The 22159-nt window shown below is 43.6% G+C and overlaps 1 protein-coding gene across 3 annotated transcripts in view; it reads right to left on the bottom strand.

The window, feature by feature from the left end:
• LOC144784466 (uncharacterized) overlaps nt 1-20457 on the bottom strand; it is a 249944-nt gene extending 229487 nt beyond the window's left edge. For all 3 annotated transcript variants that reach the window (XR_013601645.1, XR_013601646.1, XM_078663250.1), the window contains exons 1-4: nt 20276-20457; nt 18617-19853; nt 15789-15871; nt 1413-1518 (exon numbers count right to left, since the gene is read on the bottom strand). Coding sequence is in view for 1 of the 3 variants with exons in the window: in XM_078663250.1 (XP_078519376.1) it covers nt 1413-1518; nt 15789-15871; nt 18617-18663 (236 nt within the window). In the remaining 2 variants the exon portion in view is untranslated. The remainder of the gene's footprint in view (nt 1-1412; nt 1519-15788; nt 15872-18616; nt 19854-20275) is intronic.
• Between the last annotated feature and the right edge of the window lie 1702 nt (nt 20458-22159).

Consider the following 22159-nt stretch of genomic DNA (forward strand, 5'->3'; position numbering starts at 1 on the left):
GTTGTTCCAAATATTCCAAAGGAATTGGAAAGTTTTGAGAGCAGATCAGATCATAGGCTTGCTAATTTCAAAACCCCCCCTTGTCACCTACAGGAGAGGTCCAGCATTAAAAGACCAGCTGGTGAAAAGCCATTTTTCTAAAATAGCAAGGAGAAAAGATATGGTCACTGGCTTCTATCCCTGCATGGCCTGCAAGTCATGCAGGAATAGCGGTAAAGTGAAAGAATTCCCAGTATCGGGGAGGAAGAAAATGCCCAAGATCAACTAACTGATGAACTGTAATTCAGACCATACAATTTATTGTCTTATGTGCCCCTGCAATAGGAAATATGCGGGAAGCATGATTCATCCAACAAAAAAAAGATCCTGGAGCACATGCGTGCTATAAAAAATCATGACGCAGCATATCCTGTGGCAAGGCATTTCGAAGAGCAACACAAATCGAATGCCAATTTGCTCAAATTCTTGTGTTTGGATCAGGTCACCAAAAAAGAAAGAGGAGGGGATAGAGTCAGAGCATTGCGCAAACTCGAATCCCGGTATATCATTGAATTGCAAACTAAAGCCCCACGGGACCTGAACAATGACAAGGAGCTTTGGGTCCATGTAGAATAGAGATGAGAAACCAAAATTAACCCACAGGACCAATATCAGGACAGTAAAAAGAATAGGAAATAGGTCCCCAGGCGAAAGTGTGACCATGAAGCCTATTCAGGGCACAATTATGTAGAGGGACCATGATAGGTCTCAGATTATGCGAATACCCACACAGGGTGAAAATATCAATAATGTGCAATAATCATGTGGTATTGAACATGAATTATTTGACTGAAATGATTAAACATGGGTTGAGTGAATAGAATATAACGAGTTGTATATATGTATATATGTATATAACCAATTGAAATTTGTGTGTTAACGGTTCGCATGCAGCTTTGTGCTAAAACCACTTTAATTGTCTCTCTGGTTATAAGGGAGTCATGTATATTATCACTTATTCCCAAAATATTGTTTTCAGGTACCATATGTATATGAAAGTATTGTATATAGCCCTGTTGTTTACCTCGCTATGTTTTTTTCCGGTGGTTACATTTACCAATGCTTGTTGGGTTACACTGAGTCTTGCTGGTTCATTTTGTCTCCCTTGAAAGTCCTCACTTGGAGTACCCGCCTAACGGTATCGTCTACTCCACGTGAGATGCATGTAAATGAGAGTGCCAAAACTATAAAAGAAAATGCTCGACTCGTGACTGTGCTTCACTTTCCTGCACAGCGTCACCGCGAGCGTCCCTGACCTCTCCGACTCTGCCGAAGAAGACGCCTTGATTCCAGTGCCTATTTCCCTCAGCTTCGGCTCTCTTGTTTTCCTCGTTTCCCAACAACCCTCCGCCCATTAGAAAACCCTCACTTACCTGTTTTCAAGACTCCCGGTTTCCCTCCAGACGATCGTCTGACTCCGCTTCCAATTCCGGTTTCTTCTATTACAGGACATCCGGTTTGCTGCAGTCGACCAACGAGCTACAAAGAAAAGTAAGGATTATAAGTTGCTAAGCAACCACACACAGATTGTTTAAAAGGACTTGGGAACATTCGATGATTCAGTATTTTAGAGGATATAATTACGTTGTAAACTCTTGGAATTAGGAATGTAATTGACTATTGGAATTTGATTTTTGGACATTGAGTAGGCGATAATTGGCAAACAAACATTGCAAGGACAATAGAAAATAACCTGTAAACAAGCATTGCCAATAGAAATGTAAAGACAATTCAACAATCATTGAAAAAGCAATTATTCAATGGAGAATTTGAGAAACACTTGAACACTGTTAATTGAAGTAGATGTGTCATATATATTGTTCTTGTTGAATGAAGGATGAAACATTATAGAAGCCAGACTCATAAGTTGTGCAATGTTTCTTGTATTGTTCTCCTTTGAGTATCTTTTACAGATCAGAACCCCACATGAAGATTTCCACTTAAAGCTATCAGGTATGACCTCTTGACTGGGTTATGAGTTTTATTTACTGAACTTTACTAAACCTATTAACCAGTTGATCTTTTCAGTTGTTTACGTGTAAGAATATAACCTAATCTTCACAAATGTGCTAATATTGTTTTATGTTATTTAAGGTTTAATGATCAAAGTCAAGGATCAGATTTACCTGAAAACTGTGAAGTTATTGCATGGGCCTCCCAAAAAGTGGTATGTAAGAATATAATTGTGTGATTATTTAATCGTGATTACTCTGATGAAAGAGTGAAGGTTCCTTTCATTGTGTTAAAGTTAATACAAGTGAAGAAGACGCCGGCTGGCAGAATCTTCACAAGGCCCAGAGAACTTCAGTAAGAAAAACTCACATCTGGACCCACGAGACGAAGATCCAGTGTTTTGTCTTGTTTCTCTCTCCACTTCCCCTTTCCCTTGGAGACAAGCTGGTTCATCAAGTGTTACCTTCCTTGTTGACTAGCTGGTTGACAGGGGAATTGGAACCTTACAACATTAAGAAGGAAACAACCGGAACGCTGTGTGTGATTGCGTAACATTGTGATTATCTATGCATCATCGCATTGAATGAGGAATTACTTGAAAGACATTCTAATATGGCCGCCATACTGATTTGAAAATAAAAAAATGTTTGTCCCTCCTTTATGTTGCCATTTCTCTGAACTGTGAAGTCCTCTCTAGATTTTTATGATTTGGTGCTTACATTTTCTTTATAAAGTTACATCACTTTGAAATGAATTTTGGGACATTGAGGAAGGCGTAGCCGAAATGCGTCTGTCCATACATTTAAGTAACTAATAAATCTTTAAGGAGCTTACTGTGTCAGTGTGCGCCTCAATTGGTGACCATTGGATTTGATCACACTCTGGGAACATATATATATATAAATATATATAAATATATATATATATATATATTTTTTTTTTTTTTTTTCAGGGCGTAATGAAGACACTGTTGCACTTTAATGAATGAGAACAAATCAAAAATGAAAGAAATATATCTTCTTAGTGCTACTGAATTCAATATAGCAAAAAGTGATTCTCGCTGTGTGTATGAACTAAATGAATTATTGTACATAGAATGGTTAATCCATATGTTTTTAAACACGCACTATGCACTTTTCACTGCACTCGCCACTTTCGAGCCAATAATGTGAATGCGATTTGCACGTTACAAGATGGCCACTGTAATTCTGCAGAGTTGTTGTCCTTCTTTTATGTTGATCAATATGAACAGGACAATTGGCTTTATAAATGGCGACTTTAACCATACACTGTGTTACACTGACGGAGCCTGCGAAGGCGAAACGCGTCTGTAAGGGGTGAGGGGGGCTGGTGCTATTAAATTTTGTAAACCGGATTCCAGTGTGCCTGCCTTCTTATTTCTGCAACCCATAGGATTGGATACAGAAACGTGCATTTATATTCAGCGTCTCACCAGCGCTGGTGTGTGGCACCCGGGGAGCTGAGGAGCGACGGCGGTGAACCCAACGTGCTGCAAACTAATATGGCCGTTTGCCCCGAGGCATACTAAGTGAAGGAAGCAACGAAACATCGGACTAAAGAGTGGCGGTTGACACATCCGACCACACACGGAAGCGGGAACAAGCGGGTCTGCCCCGGGTGATTGGAGAACTCGTCGGCTGCGGTTCGGGCGACTGACGGTTACCAAGAACCGAAGGCGGAACCGGTGAGTGAACGCCGAATGCAAAACTTTATAAAAACGCTTAGCCTCATCCCCGAAGGTTCCGTAACCCAAGCACCTGACCCCCAACCATAGTGACTACGTCACCACCCCTGCTTGTAAATTGATGTACACAGCTAAAAACGGTTTAGACACGGGAATGGCCGACTTAGATGGTATCACGGGAGAGAGAGAGTCGGCGGCTAACTTTATGTTTAAGAGTTCCGCTACGAGAGCAACGCAACCTACCAAATCAGCAATTCGTAATGCCCCTGCAAGTACTTTGAAGATACTATTTACCAAACTTGAAAAGGCACAAGAACGCGAAGTCCGGAAATGGTGGGAGGCCACCTCATTAGAAAGATACATTGAGTGTGGCAGAATACCAAGAGGTCTACGCATTTACACAGTACCTTCTTATGAGAACCCAGATCCGGAACTGCTGAAAGACTGGGCTGAGTACACGGCAGAATCAGCAAAAGGAATGGTGCGTATGCTAATAAAATATGCATGGAGCGACAGAGATAGAAGTCTGAAAGATATAACGGACCTGGAAGAGCTAATAGCCAAAGAAAAAGACTCCAAAGACAAGGATGACCTAAGAGATACCATGAACAGAAGAATTAAAGATTACGAACTGACAATCAGGAAGAGGAAACAATCGAAATTCCTCAGAGACGAGCAAGATTACCTCACAGGGATAATATTAACATTCGCCAAAAAATTTGAGGTCACAAGAAAACGGATGGCCCAAACAAATCCAATGTCTGTGGAACAGGACACTGAGGAATCTGAAGTCTCTGAAGGTGAGCAAACCGACGGCACAAAAGAAAAAACAAAGGCAGCTGAGGTCCCTTTTTTAGACGAGTTCGAGGTGATCAAGTAGACTCGTCTACGCCCCCAACAGAGGAATCACCCTCCGGCGCCACAGCAAAATCAAAGAGGAGGACGCGGAGGGGCAAGAGGAGCAAGAGGTGTGGGACAACAAGCAATGAGCTCCCCGAGAGTCAACAGGAGCGGATTGAACCGCAAGAGACAATAGACAAACAAGAAAACAACATCATTAATCTTTCTAAGAGAATACTAACTGAGGAAGAAATGTCTATTTTGAAAAAAGGCCTAAGCTTTTGTCCAGCCAGTGACTTTGATCCTGTGAAAGTGCGAATCGACTTATTCAAGTACATTAGGAAACTTAAGTTCAAGAAAATTTTCCTTCAATCTGGGAAAAGGAATATCACTTCAGTGAACTCTAATGTTTCCAACGCAAGTCAAAATGAAACTCAAACATGCGAAGTACTGGCAGAATTTCTCTTAACGTCTACCCAAGAACTAAGTGGGAATATGCCAAATGCCGAGACACCATCACAGACCATCGTCACACAGAAACGTGACCCCAGCTCTATGAAAAATAAATCAAAAAAGTTGCCCATTACAAACTATGATGCTATTGATCTCTTCAATGAAGCAGTTCTGGAAGATCTGGACAGGATTTCATCAGAGACAAGAAAGAAAATAAGTCAAAAAACATCGAACATTTCAAAAAAAGAATGGCAAGCCATTAGGTCCTTGAAGGAAGACACAACAATTGAAATTAAACCTTCGGACAAAGGAGGCAATGTGGTTATTTTTGATCGTGAGCATTACCTAATGGAAGCGCATAGACAATTGAAGGACAGGGATTGCTACGCCCCCATACAAAGAGCGGAATATAATAAAAGCATCTTGTCTTTCCACACTATGTTAGAGAACTGGCAGAAGGAAGGTATGCTCACAATGGATGAATTTTTATTCTTGAGATGTGAAGCGCCAATTGTACCAACATTTTACCACCTGCCAAAGGTACATAAACATGCGAAAAGACCTCCCGGACGCCCAATAGTGTCCAGCATCGGTAGTCTTCTTGAAAACACATCCAGGTTTATAGACTCATATCTGGCACCCTTTGTTAAAGATCTTTCATCTTACCTCAAAGATACTCAAGATTTTTTGAGTGTCATGGACAGTATCACCTGGGACCCTGGAATGTTGTTGATCACACTTGATGTGGTCAACCTTTACACATGTATCGACCACGAACAGGGTCTGGTTGCCATCAAATGGTTCCTGGATCTCAAACCTGAACAATTTTTGAACCATAGTTCGATGATATTGTCTATGATTAGATTCTGTCTGTTCAATAACAATTTTTTATTTGATGGGACAATGTACAATCAGAAGAGAGGTACCTCCATGGGTTCGTGTTTCTCCCCCAGCTACGCGAATTTATTCGTAGGCTGGTGGGAGAAGCACGAGGCCTGGAAGGACTCTAACCAAAAATGGACCGAAAAAATCTTGATGTGGACTAGGTACATAGATGACCTGTTCATAATATGGCAGGGTGATCGTCAGTCAGCAGAAGAGTACATCACAATCTTGAACACAAACATTCTCAATTTAAGGTTTACCAGTACCATCAGTGCCACTAGCATTAACTATCTGGATTTGGAGGTGTTTGTACATAACAACATCTTACAGACCCGCCTGTATAGAAAACCTACGGCGGGGAATGCTGTTCTACACGCCAACTCTTATCACCCCAAAAGCTTAGTGAAAAATGTACCTTATGGCGAGTTTTTACGTCTAAAGAGAAATTGCTCTCTGGACCGTGATTACAGCCTCGCCATAAGGGAAGCACAAGAGAGGTTTGAGGATAGAGGGTACAACAAGGAACTCCTCAAACAAGCAAAAACAAAAGCCTCTGGGGTTAACAGGAGGGATCTCCTAACTCCGAAGGTGAAAGAGAAGGCAGCCGACGAGGTGCGAATGATTACGGAATTCAGCACCAAATCGTCAGAGGTAGTTAACATCTTCCAAAAACACTGGCACATACTAACTGCTGACAAAACGTTGAAAAATAGTCTGCCCAAGAGACCCCTGATAACCTACAGGAGATGTCCTTCGTTGGCAGACCACCTGGTCCACAGCCATTTCAAACCATCGGTCCAACCCATCAAGGTGACAAATATAGTTGGTTTCTTCCCGTGTCTAAAATGTAAGGCCTGCAAATTCAGTAGCAAAGCACAGGATTATCCCAATAGAACAGGGGAAAAAAGACCCAATATCAAAATCAAACAGTTGCTCAATTGTAACTCTGAGTATACTGTATACTGCCTGACCTGTCCCTGCAAGCTGCGATACATCGGCAGCACAATAAAACCGGCAAAACTAAGAATTCTTGAGCACATGCGGGCCATTACAAATAAAGATAAGTCTTATCCTGTTGCCCGCCATTTCGCTGAGTACCATCAAAGCAAATGGGAAAAACGTAGTTTTTATTGCATGGATCAGGTACCCAAATTAGAAAGAGGAGGAGATAGGGAAAAATCCCTTCGAGTACTAGAGTCAAAGTACATCATCAGTCTTAAAACCATGACTCCTTGGGGGCTTAACAACAATGAAGAACTTTGGGTGCACTTGTAAGTACGGTACTTTAGGTATCAGTAGAAAACATCCACTTGCTTTGCTAATCTGTATATAGAGAAGAAGTGTTTTCAAAAAAAGTGAATTTGTCCTTACTAGAAATGTTTCTATTGCTTATGGAATTGCCCATTCAGGGCGTAATGAAGACACTGTTGCACTTTAATGAATGAGAACAAATCAAAAATGAAAGAAATATATCTTCTTAGTGCTACTGAATTCAATATAGCAAAAAGTGATTCTCGCTGTGTGTATGAACTAAATGAATTATTGTACATAGAATGGTTAATCCATATGTTTTTAAACACGCACTATGCACTTTTCACTGCACTCGCCACTTTCGAGCCAATAATGTGAATGCGATTTGCACGTTACAAGATGGCCACTGTAATTCTGCAGAGTTGTTGTCCTTCTTTTATGTTGATCAATATGAACAGGACAATTGGCTTTATAAATGGCGACTTTAACCATACACTGTGTTACACTGACGAAGCCTGCGAAGGCGAAACGCGTCTGTAAGGGGTGAGGGGGGCTGGTGCTATTAAATTTTGTAAACCGGATTCCAGTGTGCCTGCCTTCTTATTTCTGCAACCCATAGGATTGGATACAGAAACGTGCATTTATATATATATATATGTATATATATATATATATATATATATATATATATATATATTCACTGAAAAAACAATAGGTTTCAGGGACGTTATAGTTAGTTGGACATTTCACTCATAGAAAACCATAGAAAATCCCCTGTTATAGTTAGTTGAGCTAACTATAACTCGCGACCCCGCCATGCACTGTTGATAATGTCACATATTACATCATTCATGACACGGTCAGTGACATCACTGATGACATCACTGATGACATCTCAAATGACATCACTGATGACATCATTGATGACATCATCCAGTGACTATGTGTTTCTATAAAATGTAAATATGTTTTATATATATGCCAAGGTGTATTGAAGAATGACTGGGTGTATAAGAGTCAAGATGGATGATTTAGTAGGTGTGTGACACAGTTTAGGTTGTCAGTTGGTGTGTAAGCGGTCGCATGGGTTGGTCAGAAGCTAAATTAGGATCTATATGGGCTATTGATTAGTTGTCTGAGTATCTGTATGGGTGCCTGAGTGTCTGTGTGGGTGTGTGGGGGGGGGGTGACTCCGTGCATAGATGTGTGAGTGGATGATTAACTGGGTGTATGTGTTCAAGACTATCTGTGAAGGGCTATATGGCTGGGTGAGTGTGTGTATGGGTGTGTTGGTGAGTGAATGGATGCCTCAGTGGTACATGTGTGAGTAACTGCATATGTGAAAGGCTGTATATGTGAGCGTTGGAGTGTATAAATGACAATATGTGAGAGTGAGTGATTGTGAGAGTGAATGTATGGATCAGTGTGTGCCTCTATTAGTTATTGTATTAGAGTGTAAGTATGTGTTAGTATATGTTTAAATAAGTGAGGTAGTATGTGTATAACTGTGCAGGTGACTAAATGAAAATGTGAATATTTCCATGACTGACTAGGTGTGTGAATAACTCTATAAATGAGGCGGCATGTGAGTGTCTGTATAGTTATGTGAGTGCATATGATGATGCTGTATTGATGGCTCACTGTATGTATGAGTGACTGTATGGGTGAATGAGTGGATATGTGTATAGAGCTAGGAATAAGTGAGTGGATATGTACTAACTGGTATTGGTGTGCTCATGGTTTTGAAAATGATAGTCTGTATTTTAGAGTGGGTGCATCAACTGTTATATTAGGGTGTGATGAGGTGCATCAGATTTTCATGTGGATGATGTAATCAGTGATGTCACCAGTGATGTCATTTGAAATGGCATCAGTGATGTCACTGACCATGTCATGAATGATGTAATATGTGAAGTCATCAGCAGTGCATTGCGGGGGCGCGAGTTATAGTTAGCTCAACTTACTATAACTGGAATTTCTATGGTTTTCTATGAGTGAAATGCCGAATAACGTCCCTGAAACTTATGGCTTTTTCAGTGAATTTCTAAGGTTTTTTAAATGCTAATTTCTATTTATAATGTTCATTTAACCTATCTTTTTTTCTGTGTTTTTTCATTATCATCCCATTCTCTACCTGGTGAAAACTGCTAATCTCACCACTTTTCCATCAATACCTTCCACCAATAAAATCGCCACAAACAAGAGCCACAACTAATGCTAATGATGTGCAAAGCAGGCGTTACCGTGCAAAAAAACCACGAAAACACCACTTCCCCATATGTTCAACGACCAGCCAAATCTGCAATGTGATCCAAAAAGCAGGCGATAAGCCGAGTTAGCAGTAACAAATTAACATCACCCTTTAACTGGTGTAAGGAGGTCAACTATCTACTGCATTAATTGGACCCAACTCACAGCCACATCCAAAGACCAACACGTGATAGAGCTACTGATTATGCAGCTCCAACACCCAACAAGACCACAACACCCAGCCCCACCACCACCAGAATCTCCCGCCCGGACCACCCCTCCCTACTACCACCGAGGCAGCGCAAAACAGGACAACAGACCTTCCCAAAACACCATGGCCCCGTAGCCGCACAGTAGTTCAATATTGGGAGATGTGGCAACCAACTATGTATGAAGGAGGCAAGTCACCCATCAATAATAATGCACACAATGCCAAGTGTAATGCTGATGTGCTGAACAGACCTCACTGTGCAAAGCACAAACCTCTCCATGTGGAGATATACTATTGATACTTGTAGTGTAGTGCACAGGGGACGCAACCATGTTACCTCAGGCAGTGGGGGAGATCTCAGTCATGTAGCTGTGTTGTCCTCCCCTGGAAGCGGAAGTAGAGTGGGCGGGTCCAACCTACGCCACTCCACCGTAGGAGTATGAATAAATAGGCCGGGCCCTGGGCATGGTTCACTTGTGGGAAGACCAACGAGTCTGCCAGAGCAGCAGCCCTCACCCTGGAACTTGGCAGCCGCCATGACCACGGGCCTCCTCCACACAAGCCCCCTGCGAACCCAGAGGCACAGCACCGCAGACTTATGTCTGTACCGACTACTGCCTTCTATCTACACTGCGGACAGCAGGGCTCACAATTCAGATGCAGCGGGGATTGCAGATGACGCAGTCCAGTATGCAAGATAGATTGCTCCCAGTGCGGCCTGCACAGACCACGCATGATCGCAGGCTGCGTACACGCTGTGTACTTTAGGTGCCACTAACTCACTGCACCATAAGTCATAGCCACGTGGCCTTATCACAGTAGAATTCATTAGACAAAAGACATTGCTCCCAGTGCGGCCCACCGGGACCACGTATCATCGGAGGGTGCGCACACGCTGAGAGCTTTAGGTGCCACTAACAATGCAGCTCAACTCCACGCCACGTGGCTGTGCGCCCATCCTGACTGCTGCCTTCGCTCTACACTGGTGTTAGCACGGTTCACAATGCTGCTCAAGTCAACGTCACATGGCTGTGTACCTTTGCTGACTGCTGCCTCCGGCCTACACTGTGGAAGACCGGTGACACGTGGTGCCATCTAACCCTGTTCAACACAAGCCGATCCTGCATGTGTAACTGTGTCCTGAGTCCTGAATGGCAGCGAGCCCAACTTTGTGGCAGCGACCATAGCACCAGACTTCCTTCAATCAGTGAGGGATATTTGCATATGGAAGACTGGCAACACGTGGTGCCACTGAACCTGCACTACGCAGGCCGGTGGGGCCACCAACGTATGCACGTGGCTGTGGGCCCTTGCTCGCCATTACCTCTGGCCTACAGTGTGGAAGACCGGTGACACATGGTGCCACCAACCGTCTTCAACACAAGCTGATCCCACATGCGGAACTGTGTCCTGAGTCCTGAACGGCAGTGACCCCAACTCCATGAGACAACCACAGCAGCAGACTCCCTTCGATCAGTGAGGCATATTTCCATATAGAAGTCCAGCGACACGTGCTGCCACTAACTCTGTTCAACACAAGCCGATCCCACATGTGTAACTGTCCTGAAAGGTAGTTACCCCAAGTCAGTGGCAGCGACCACAGCAACGGACTCCCTTCGATCAGTGAGGCATGTAGCCATATGCAAGGCCGGCGACATGTGGTGCCACTAACCCTGTTCAACACAAGCCGGTCCCACATGTGTAACTGTATCCTGAGTCCAGAATGGCAGTGACCCCAAGTCCGTGGCAGCGACTACAGCACCAGACTCCCTTCGATCAGTGAGGCATATTACCATATGCAAGATCGGTGACACGTGATGCCACTAACCCTGTACAACACAAGCCGATCCCACATGTGTAAATGTGTCCTGAGTCCTGAATGGCAGTGACCCCAAGTCCGTGGCAGCGACCACAGCACCAGACTCCCATCGATCAGTGAGGCATATTTCCATATGCAAGGCCAGCGACAGGTGGTGCTACTAACCCTGTAGAACACAAGCCGATCCCACATGTGGAACTGTGTCCTGAGTCCTGAATCGCGGTACCCCAAGTCCGTGCAGCAACCACAGCACTAGACTCCCTTCGATCAGTGAGGCATATTTGCATATGGAAGGCCGGTGACAAGTGGTTCCACTGAACCTACACTACTCAGGCCGGTAGGGCCAACAATGTATGAACGTGGCTGTGGGCCCTTGCTCACCGCTATCTCTGGCCTATCACTACAGTCAGCAGGCCTCACAATTCAGATAGAGTGCCTATTACACATGACGCAGTCCAGTAGGCAAGACACATTTCTCCCAGTTCGGCCCGTCCACACCAAGCATCATCACAGGCTCATACAGTCTCAATGCTTCTGGTGCCACTAACCATATTCAACACAAGCTAATCCCATATGTGTAACTGTGTCCTGAGTCCTGAATGGCAGTGACCCGAATTTCGTGGCAGAGACCGCAGCACCGGACTCCCTTCAGTTTTATTTCTTGTTGTTTTCTTTAAATATTTCTTTTTATATGTAAATCTATACATGACTAAGATTCTTCTTTGTCCAACCGCACAGGGACACTTCCAGGCCCAAGAAGGTTGTTGGGGGTATGTTGGTAATGTGGGAAGAGGGTGTGTTACCTGGTGATGTGGGGAGAGGGAGCGTCAAAGGGGTATCTCGCACAGAAAGAAATCCGATATGTTTTCACAAATGCCTCGGACAGATGCCAGCTGACGGACTGAATCACAAAATGATTTTTCAATACTTACGTAGCGTGAGTTATGAACAGTTCGCACCCAGGCTCGCAGAGGGAGAGCTGTGACCCATCCGCTCAACTCACATACGCATTACTACGAGCCGTCCGTATCATTGTGGCTATCTCTGCCCTGTTCCGCCGTACGCCACGCCACTCAAATTACGTTCCGTCGTTGGCCCCACATAGCTACCTGTCGCAGGCGTACTCGCTGTTGGTGTGCAGGTCAGTGATCTAGTTCTCAACATCTCACGGCCACTCCCTGAGGGCAGGTTTGCACACACACCACACCCATCCAGCACATGCCTCACAGGCCATGTGACCACGCAAATATAATGGATCGACAACATCACATCCTTTATTTCCGGTGCTGAATGAATGGCGGACGCTCCACGGGTCTCAATCATAAAGAGTCCATGAAAAGTTGCGCAGAAGATTAGTAGCACCCTGAGCTGTATGGCTGTCAGGGGCCTACCACCATGTGGCACGGACTTTAAATGCACAGGGTTAGTGCTACCCCAAGCTCATGTGGCCATCAGGGGCCAACCACCACGTGGCACGGAGTTGAGTTCTACAGGTTTAGTCACACCCTAAGTTCAATGGCCGTCAGTGGCCTACCACCACGTGGCACTGACTTGCATTGCAAAGGCTTAGCAGCACTAAAAGCTGATGTGGTCCCTGCCATTGATGACTCAGGACTCAGCAACATGTGTGAGATCTGCCGGGCTGTGGAGAAGCTGATGTGGTCTCCGCCACTGATGACTCAGGACTCAGCGACATGTGTGAGATCTGCCGGGCCGTGAAGAAGATGATGTGGTCTCCGCCATTCATGACTCAGGACTCAGCAACATCAGTATGGGCGAATTTTTGCGAACTTGCGGATTTTTTATTTTTGCATGTTTGCGGGATTTTTTTCAGCGCGGCTACCGCAAAGTTACCCATGCGGTTGTACATGGGCGCGGCCATCTTGTTTTTCAGTGTTCGCGTTGAGTATTTCCATTTCCGGGCGCTAGTTTCATGCTCGCATTGTGCATTCCCTGCGTGCGGGGCGCAATTGCATGTTCGCGTCCGTTTTTGCGTGCTCGCGGGGGAAATATCGCGCAAACTTACCCACGTGGTCGCAATGGGCTCGGCCATCTTGTTTTTCATTCATTACTATGGTTCTGGGCATTCTATTTCAATCCTCCTTCAATCTTTGTAATCCTTTCTTTGTTTGAACTTTTTGAAAATATTTTTTACTCATTATCTATCACTCTATTTTTGTACATCTATATTTTGTGTTTTTTTCAACGTTTTCGTTACTTTAAAACTACTTTTTTTTACTCTCTTTTCTTTTTTCTACTTTTTCCAATTCTTTCCAATTTTATTTTCCTTTCACTGTCCAGGACCACGGCAAAGGTAGCCGGCAAAAACCTGAAGGGGAAGGGTCCCGCACCCCGTAGCCGACTCCCTTGGAGGCACTTAAGGGGGGAGGCTGTAAGTCCCAGGGAGATCTTCAGCGCAGTGGAAGTGGCCACACTGGTCTTCTTCATGCAGCGACACCTCTCCAAGACCGTTGCGGCAGGCGGCAGGCTGGGTACCGGGTACGGCCTCCGGAAGCGTCGCCAGCCATAGGGGAAGGTGTGCCGGGCCATGTATCGGGAGTCTGGGTCCGGCGCACCTACAACCAGGTGACGCACCGGTGGTCGGACATACTGGACCGGGAACACGACCTGCTCGACCTGCTTGGCGTGGAGATCCCTGGGCTTGGTGAGTACTAGTAGCTATTTAATCACTACTTTGTTGTCTTCTGCTCAGTGTTATGATATTGCAAATATATTTTTTTTCCGAAGAGAAAGAATGCTGCCGATTAAATTGCAGGTAAATTATGTTTCAAAAGCTTCTGTGATTGCAGGTGCTCGCATGCTCACTGGCGATGCTACTATGCTTACTTGTTTTCAATTTTGTGCTCATTTGGCCTGAGTGATTATGTATGAGTGTACTTTACAGAACTTCGTAATGCTAGACACTAGAGATTACATTGCAGGTAAATTATGTTTCAAAAGCTTGAGTGATTATATATGAGTGTACTTTACAGAACTGCGTAATGCTAGAAACTAGATACTCAAGTCCAGTCCTTCCTTTGTACTCCTTCCACCAAATAGAGATAGTGGTGGTGGATTGATAGTTTGAGTATATTATGACTGGTTATTTAGTAGGAAACTTTTTAGTGGTCTGCAATCATGACGGACTGCGTCTGACACTTCGCATTCTGTGGAGTGCTGCCTGCCAGTCCTAGTAGAACCTTTTTGCAGTTGGTTTAGTGAGTTACATAACTTTCCAAGTAGACAGTCCATGAATCCAGCAATACTAATATCCTAATAGACCACATCAGATAGGTCAATAAATTTAGTGCATTTGTTGTCTATTCCCCGAAATAATTTGTTATTGTTTTTTTTAAATGTTTGATTTGATTGACAACAATCAAACATGTTTGTGTCTTTCTTTTATGTACATCAGCTCCTACCAGGGGCAAGAGGACAGAGGAGGTAGTGGGGCCGGCGGAACAGGAAGGCCAGGATCGGTCTGCCGAGAGCACCTCTGCTGACCCCTGTAAGTTTTTCTGTTAATATTAATAAATATACTTCCCTAACTTTTACAGCACCTATTTATTCCAAACGTTAATCATAATTCTATTTTTTCCTAAATCGTCTTTGATCTTCTTGTAGACTGTTTCTAAATTCTTATACTGCCTCTATTATGATTCTGTTATTAGTCTGTCTGTGTAGCTAGCTAAGCTTGCACAGTTGGCAAAAGGTGTTAAAACAAAACTCCTATTCCGCAATAGCTCTAGGCACTGAGTGCAGTCCTCTGGGTTGTCCATAATGTCTACTGAAGTCTTCTTAATGTTTATGCTTTGACAATTCCCAACAATAAAATGTCAATGGCCACCAAGAATAAGATACTAGTTACTTTTTGATTGGATAGGAGGACATACTACTACTGTTGCAGGGACTGTTCTGCACAAACAGAACTATGGACAAGAAATAGGGCATTAATGATAATAGGCGCAGTTAGACTTTCCACATACCTCAGTCATAACAGAAGTTGAACCCCCAATCTCCTTACTGACTAGCTAGTGTATCAGAGTCATTATTTAGTTCCCGAATGCAGCGATGATCCCCAATGATTATACAACCCAGAACATAAGACTACGGAGTCAGAGTCCCGACTAAGAGTCACAGACTCATGCTTGCAAATTGCAAACCCTTTCGCTCACTCACTCATGACCAAATACCACAGAGTCTATGAAAGTTTTAAAGCTTTATTAAAAGTAAAACAACTAGCTCTGTGTGTACTATATTAAATTTCAATTGTGTAATACATAAAAACATTTATTAAAATCAACTTCATATAAGATAAACAGTGAACCCTTGAAAACTCAACAGTGGCTTATTTTACACATTAATTGTGGGAGAGCCCTCACCTGGTTGGAACTTAAAGTCTTGGTGGTGATGATGACGACTCTGAGTAACATGTTGCTCTTGTTCGTAGAATGGAATCTTCTGTCTGTTATGAGAAAAATGGTGCATGTTAAAATGCAAGCATTCATCAGTTGCGGCAAAAAGTGTAGCATGTTTCATAAATAAAAAACACCCTCCCCTTACGAAAGGGGAATTTTCAGTTTAGACTAGAGAGTCACAAATAATTAAATTTGTTTATTTAGCAACATATTTTTTAATTCCTAGACAGAATAGGGAGCGGTGTATATGGCATCTAAAAATATTAAATGTATTTTCTAGGCGTAACACCATCAGCACAGCCCACCACCAGAGCCGGGGCCAGCGCGGAGGTGGTCACTCCAGGGGCAGATGCGGTGCCAGCAGGAACTGTTGTGGGGGATGCTACGGTAGTGGCGGGCAGTGGTAAGCTATTATATTCCTTACTGATTGAGATTGCAGAGTAGGCTGGTTGCAGGGGTGTATATGTTGTACAGTACAAGTACACTTTACTGTTAAGAAGACTTACAAATTTAGAACTAAGTTTTTGTCAACCAGGTAGAAGACAGTCACCCTTGACTTCGCATTAGCAATAGCATTAGCGGAGGGAGTTGACGAGTAACCAATGGCCTCCTCTAAATTTGACTTCAACTCAGCTGTGAAAGTTTTATCGAGAAGCAAAGTCAGATCGGAGATGAACTTGATAAATGGGATGAACAAAAAGGGAAAGAAGGGTGTAAGGAAGGATGAGCGAGTTAAATTAATGACTGGCAAAGTATGATACATGTTTTTGAATGCAGGCACAGGTGGCTGGGAATCTGATGCATGGCCGGTTGAAGGCTGAAGCAAGGATGGGTGGAAGGAGAAACAAAAGAGGACTGCTTGGGTGGGTGAAACAGAAACTGTATGTGTGCGCAATATATCCTTTAGTTCAAATTCAAATGCAAGTCAAGCATGGATGCATGGCTGGTGGTTTACAAAAGGGTTTTTTTTGGTGAGAAAAAGTAAGGTTTGTCCAGTTGAGACATTAAGAAGAATGATTGACATTTACTTTGAATGGATGGATGCCTGGATGGTATCTTCCTCATAGATAGCATAGGTGTATGTAGACAGAGTAGACTGTCACTGGATGAAGAGTGTTACTTTGAAGAGCATGTAACACCACACGTCCGTGCCAGAGTGGCAAAGCAGAGGAAATTAGAAGTTGGAATTTTTCAGAATACTCCCTTGACTAACAGTAGTTTTCAAGCACAGCATATATTGTGTATCTATATTGTATAGTTCACATTATCAAGTCAAGTCACAACTCACAAGTGCCTTCCTCCGGCGATTACGGTGACCACTCACTACCTCTGTTAATAATTTTTTTTCAACTGTCATTCATGTGTGGCCTATCAGTGTACTGTTCACTCAACCAATAAAAACAAAGCACCTAAAGTATCCCTTATATAAGCAAATATCCTGTGAAGGGATAGATGATCATATTATTTCTCTTCTTCATTTTCCTTTTGTAGTAGTCAGGGGCAGGGTGAAAGTTAAATTAATTGAACAGTAGCCCTTGTAACATAGTATGGCCAGTGCCACCCGTAATAGAAAAGTAAGAGCTTCACCACCTGCATGTACTGGACTGGTAACAGTAATGCAAGTCTGCGTCATCATGGCTTGCGTCTGTTTTTCTTGGGTGCAAACTGACTGCGCTGGCATTTTGCCGGCTTCCACAAGTTTACGTACTAATTTTGCTAAACAAGAGAGAAGAAGAAGACTGGTGTACTGTCTGAGTCTAATGTAGTGAGTCCATATAGTTCGAGTAGAATTCCTGAAACTCCCACTAATGTTAGAGCAGAGGCCGACAAAGTGGGAGGTTAGATAGATAGATGCCGCAAATGGTATATACTGTGCTTGCAAGTTGCTAGTGCTACTGTGACACAACTTTCTGTCGAATTATTTTGTGTTAATCTTAAAGAGTATTGGTTACAGTATGTTTTTCTTTCTTCATATAGATACTCCTTCTAAACTAACAAGGAAGGAGTTGGCTATCCGGGCCCAGCAAAGGAAGCTGGAGGCAATTGTCGCCGAATATCGGCGGATGGTGGCTCAGGAGGAGGAGGATGACTCGCAGTCGCAGTCAACATCCGCAAAAGCAGCATCCTCCTCCGCTGTCCCTGGTCAGTCAGCGCAATCCTCCAGCGGTACGCCGCCGTGGCCTGGCAGCCACCCGTCGCCGCCGAACAGCAAAAACAACAGCTGCCCCCCACAGTACCTGTAAGGCGCGTATGTACCGACTGACCCTGCGACTGGCCTACCTTGAGCAGGAGGTGGCAAGGCAGAAAGCCCTGCTCAAGGACCTCCGGAGAGAGTTGCGTGACCACCTGGCCACAGGAGGACGAAGTAGAGAGACTGTCCCTTGCCCCTTTTTAAAGTCTGGGGGGGGGAATTGGGCGCTGGGGTTTTTGGGCTTTTGGGACATTTGATTTCGTGGACATTGGTTGGGATTAGGGAGGGGGGTGGGTCGGGTCTTGGGGGATAATTTTTTTTTTTTTAGGGATCAAAATACGTATTTATTTTCTACTTAAACATAGCATACGTGTTTTTACTGTTTTGTTGGGCGGCAGGAGGGGTGTTAACTGTACATTTGTTTTCCTGAAACTTAACTGGCTGCTTGATTCATATTGTATAAATAATCGCCCAAATTTGGTCAAAAGGGCCACTGACAGAGTTAGTGAATTCAATTGTCCTACTACTTTACTAGTACTACCGTCAGTCTCTCCTCTCCTCCTGCTCCATTATTCTTCCTCCCCCAAAATGCTTATCTCACCTGTGATTCGTGTTTGAGAATAGGGCTAGGCACAGGGCTGGCTGCATGGCAAATGGCGATTAAGGTTGGCCATGGAATCCTGGACGGATGAAATGTCATCGTTGTGGTGGTAGTAGTAGTGGTACACACTGGCAGTAGCAGCATATGAAAAAAAACGAAATGAAACATTGAGTGGCCTGAGAGGAGCATTAGAACAGTACGATAGATAGTACAGTACACAAGAACAGTGCCATAAATTGCAGCCTAAGCAATGCTAAAGTACTAGTTGCGTGGAGTATGGCTGCTACAAGAAATAGTACTGAAGGTGAAGGACACAGCAGCGTAAGCATTCGTCACGTGTAGGAGGAGGATGTTGTTGATGATCAATCCACTTGATGGCGCACATGAAATTCTGATTTCATTTGCAAATACTCATGGGTGTGTGTCAAGCAGAAAAAGAATACGCAAATATCCTCGGATTCCTTCACCAGTCTTGAAATAGATTTTCTGTTGCTTTGACCTTATCCTCCCCAGCAAGTGTGTGGATTTATTGTTGTCCTTTAGTCACACCTCAATGAAAAGCACACAGCCCGGGGGAAGAGGGTTAGGGTTTGAAAATTGGATGGGAATGGGAGTTTTTGTGAAAGTTTTGTGGAGAGAGAAAAAAAACACAGCATGGACGAAATGAATAAAAACAAATCTTTGGATACAAAGATATCCATTAATATTTTAAGGGACATAAAGGAAGTGCATGCATGAAGTTGTTTGCTAAATGGATGGTTAGGTTACTGAAAAGTAGTACTTAAACTCACTAACTATGAATAAACAATTTGACAGTACAGGGCTGCAGTAATTACGCAATTTCACTTGCCTATCTGCCCTCAGAGAGAATAAACACTTATTAGTACATTAAATTAGCTTTGAAAATAGCAAAGAAACTTATCAAATAGCTGTAGGGATGAATTTGAAGCAGAGAGCAAACGCACAGAGTCGCACTGATAGAAGTTCACAACAATAACATTATTTAAAAGATAAGGAGAAGTGAAGAGGATACTGTAACTGTATGTTGTAGTTGTCCTGTCCCATTTGGGAAGTTGCATGCATCCAGCCATTCCTCTTAATCGCAGTACTCCTCCATTCCATTTGATGCTCCGTCAATCAATCTTGGTGACCACACTCTCCACTGCCTGCCTGGCGGATGCGGAATTATGGATTGCCTGAGTTTATGCTTTTCCCATCGCACAGGGTAAAAGCCGGCCTGTAATTGTCGATGGAAAAACAGGAAGGGATATTAAAACACCCCGGAGGAAAAATATAAGGTACGGTGTGTAGTGCAAAAATAACACTTTCACTTTCAGAGGCGACAGTATTACATACAAGCATCATTTCCAAAGTGCGTACTCTGAGTCTCCTTTTCAAGGATAATAATTAGCACACAGCAGGCCAGGGCCATGCAGACGGTCAAGGCAGGCACCACTGAGTAAACCAACCTCCATGTAGCATACCTCTTTGACACAGACAGACAAAGCAGATCTAATTTTATACAGCAAGCCGCATAGCCGCAATTTTACATGAACTGCTGTTTGGACTCTGGCATAACAACGCTACACTGGCTCGACCACTCCATAACATGACTAGACAGACATGTAGTTCGGCTGTGGTTGTTGTTGACTTGTTTACCTGTTTGCCACTCGCGAAATGGCCATAGTTCTTCCATAAACAGACGATGATGATCCATCCATCCCAGTGAGTGACTGTAAATATATTATGTAACTTTGATCAGATTCAAAACTCATCATCATCATCATGGTATTGGCAAACTCAATGTTGTTCATGCAGTCACAGTCTACACACAGTTAGTCCAAGGACATTTTCCATATTGAAAAATGCAACGTAGTGGCCCCTGCAGTAGAAGTACAATTTGTATTAAACAAGGTAAAAACAGAGTAGACTTGAGTTACATTTAGTGTGTAAAAGATTAAATAATAACAGAACACATAGGATTCATTTCATGCAAAACAAACAAACAGCAATTGCTTTCATCAGAGCCAGACAGCCAGTGTTGTCCACTCTGCATGCCCTCTTACATTCTCATCATTCATTACCTGTTCCACTTTTTGTCAGCATCTTATTCTTAAGTGAAGGGCCACAGGGCAGCCTGTCATGTCAATTTCAGAAGTAACAGTCAACATAGCGACAGTTTCTTGATTCTGCGTAATTCGGCCATCTGCCGTGAGGGAAACAAATGGTTAGGGGGGGTCTGGAGGAGGAGGATAGAGGAGCATGACTGAGTTGTGAACTTGTGAACTTCAGAAATGCAGACAGCGTCACCTTCAATATGGAAATAAGACGAAGACAGTGCTGCTGATGGATTTGTTGTGATTAGAGTGTTGTTGTGCTCAAAGTTGCAAAACAAAGAAAGACACACAGAAATAAAAGTGAATAAGGATGAAAAAAAAAGGTAAGTTTTAAGCCTAGGTGTCAGGGAAGTAGAGCTCGTCCTCAAACTCTGTGAATTTAACCTGGAGTAGGTCAGCTAACAGAGAAGAACTTCCGTCACCTAAGTCGGTGTCCTCTTCTTCCTGCGTGGATTCACGTATTTTGTAATATGGTGGTATGAAGTGCTGATTCATCTTGATCAGTGTTAACCTCTCCACATTTTTGGGCGAGAGGCAGGTCCTTTTTGAAGTTACAATGGCACCAGCAGCACTGAAAACACATTCAGAAGACACGCTTGCGAGTGGGCAAGCCAAATAATTTAGAGCCAGCTTGGTGATCAGTGGCCATTGAGGCCTTTTCCCATACCAATACACCAATGGGTTCTGATCAAAGAAGACCTCTGTTGGGTCATCCAGATAGGCATGCACCATCCACTCAAGGTCCTCCATGGGTGCTCCACTTTGCGTACCATCTGTTGCCTTTGCATCAACACTGGAACGAGCAAACCCACGATGAGTTATCCAATCCGCTTCCGACAATATTATGGCTGGGCTTGGTGCAGGTGATGAGGATGATACGGTTGCTGCTGTCGGTAACAGCTGTGAGGGAAAGTGACTGCCTTCAGCCACAGAAATGGACCTTGATACCGGATGGCCTGCTGCTTCATTAGTACTTGTGGTGGTTCCTTCAATTTCCTGCCTCTCTATTTCGAACCGAGTGGCTGACAGCGCTAGCCAATGTTTGTACTTGGAAACATCTGCTTCATAAAAAGGAATTAATGTATTGCTGGCAGGTGCCTTTTTGTACCGTGGATCCAGAATAGTGGCAAAAATGTGATGTTGTTCTGCATGTATTGCTTTAAGCCTTTCATTGTCAACTAGGCGGCTTAATAAGCTCTCCGTCAACCGATATGCGTCATGTTTTTAAGCATCAACTCGGAACGTTTAAGACACCGCCTTCAGTTGGTGCTCTAGCATGCGCAACAATGGGATAGCTTTGCCCAAGTACAGTCCTCTCAGCTGACTTCACGCGCTAACACCTCAAAAGGACGAAGCATGTCTGTCATTCTTTTAACTAGGTCCCATTCATCCAACGCTAGCCTCATGTCTTTCATAGAAGCACCCT

This window comes from Lissotriton helveticus, chromosome 10 (genome assembly GCF_964261635.1).
Source record: "Lissotriton helveticus chromosome 10, aLisHel1.1, whole genome shotgun sequence".
Classification (NCBI taxonomy): Eukaryota; Metazoa; Chordata; class Amphibia; order Caudata; family Salamandridae; genus Lissotriton; species Lissotriton helveticus.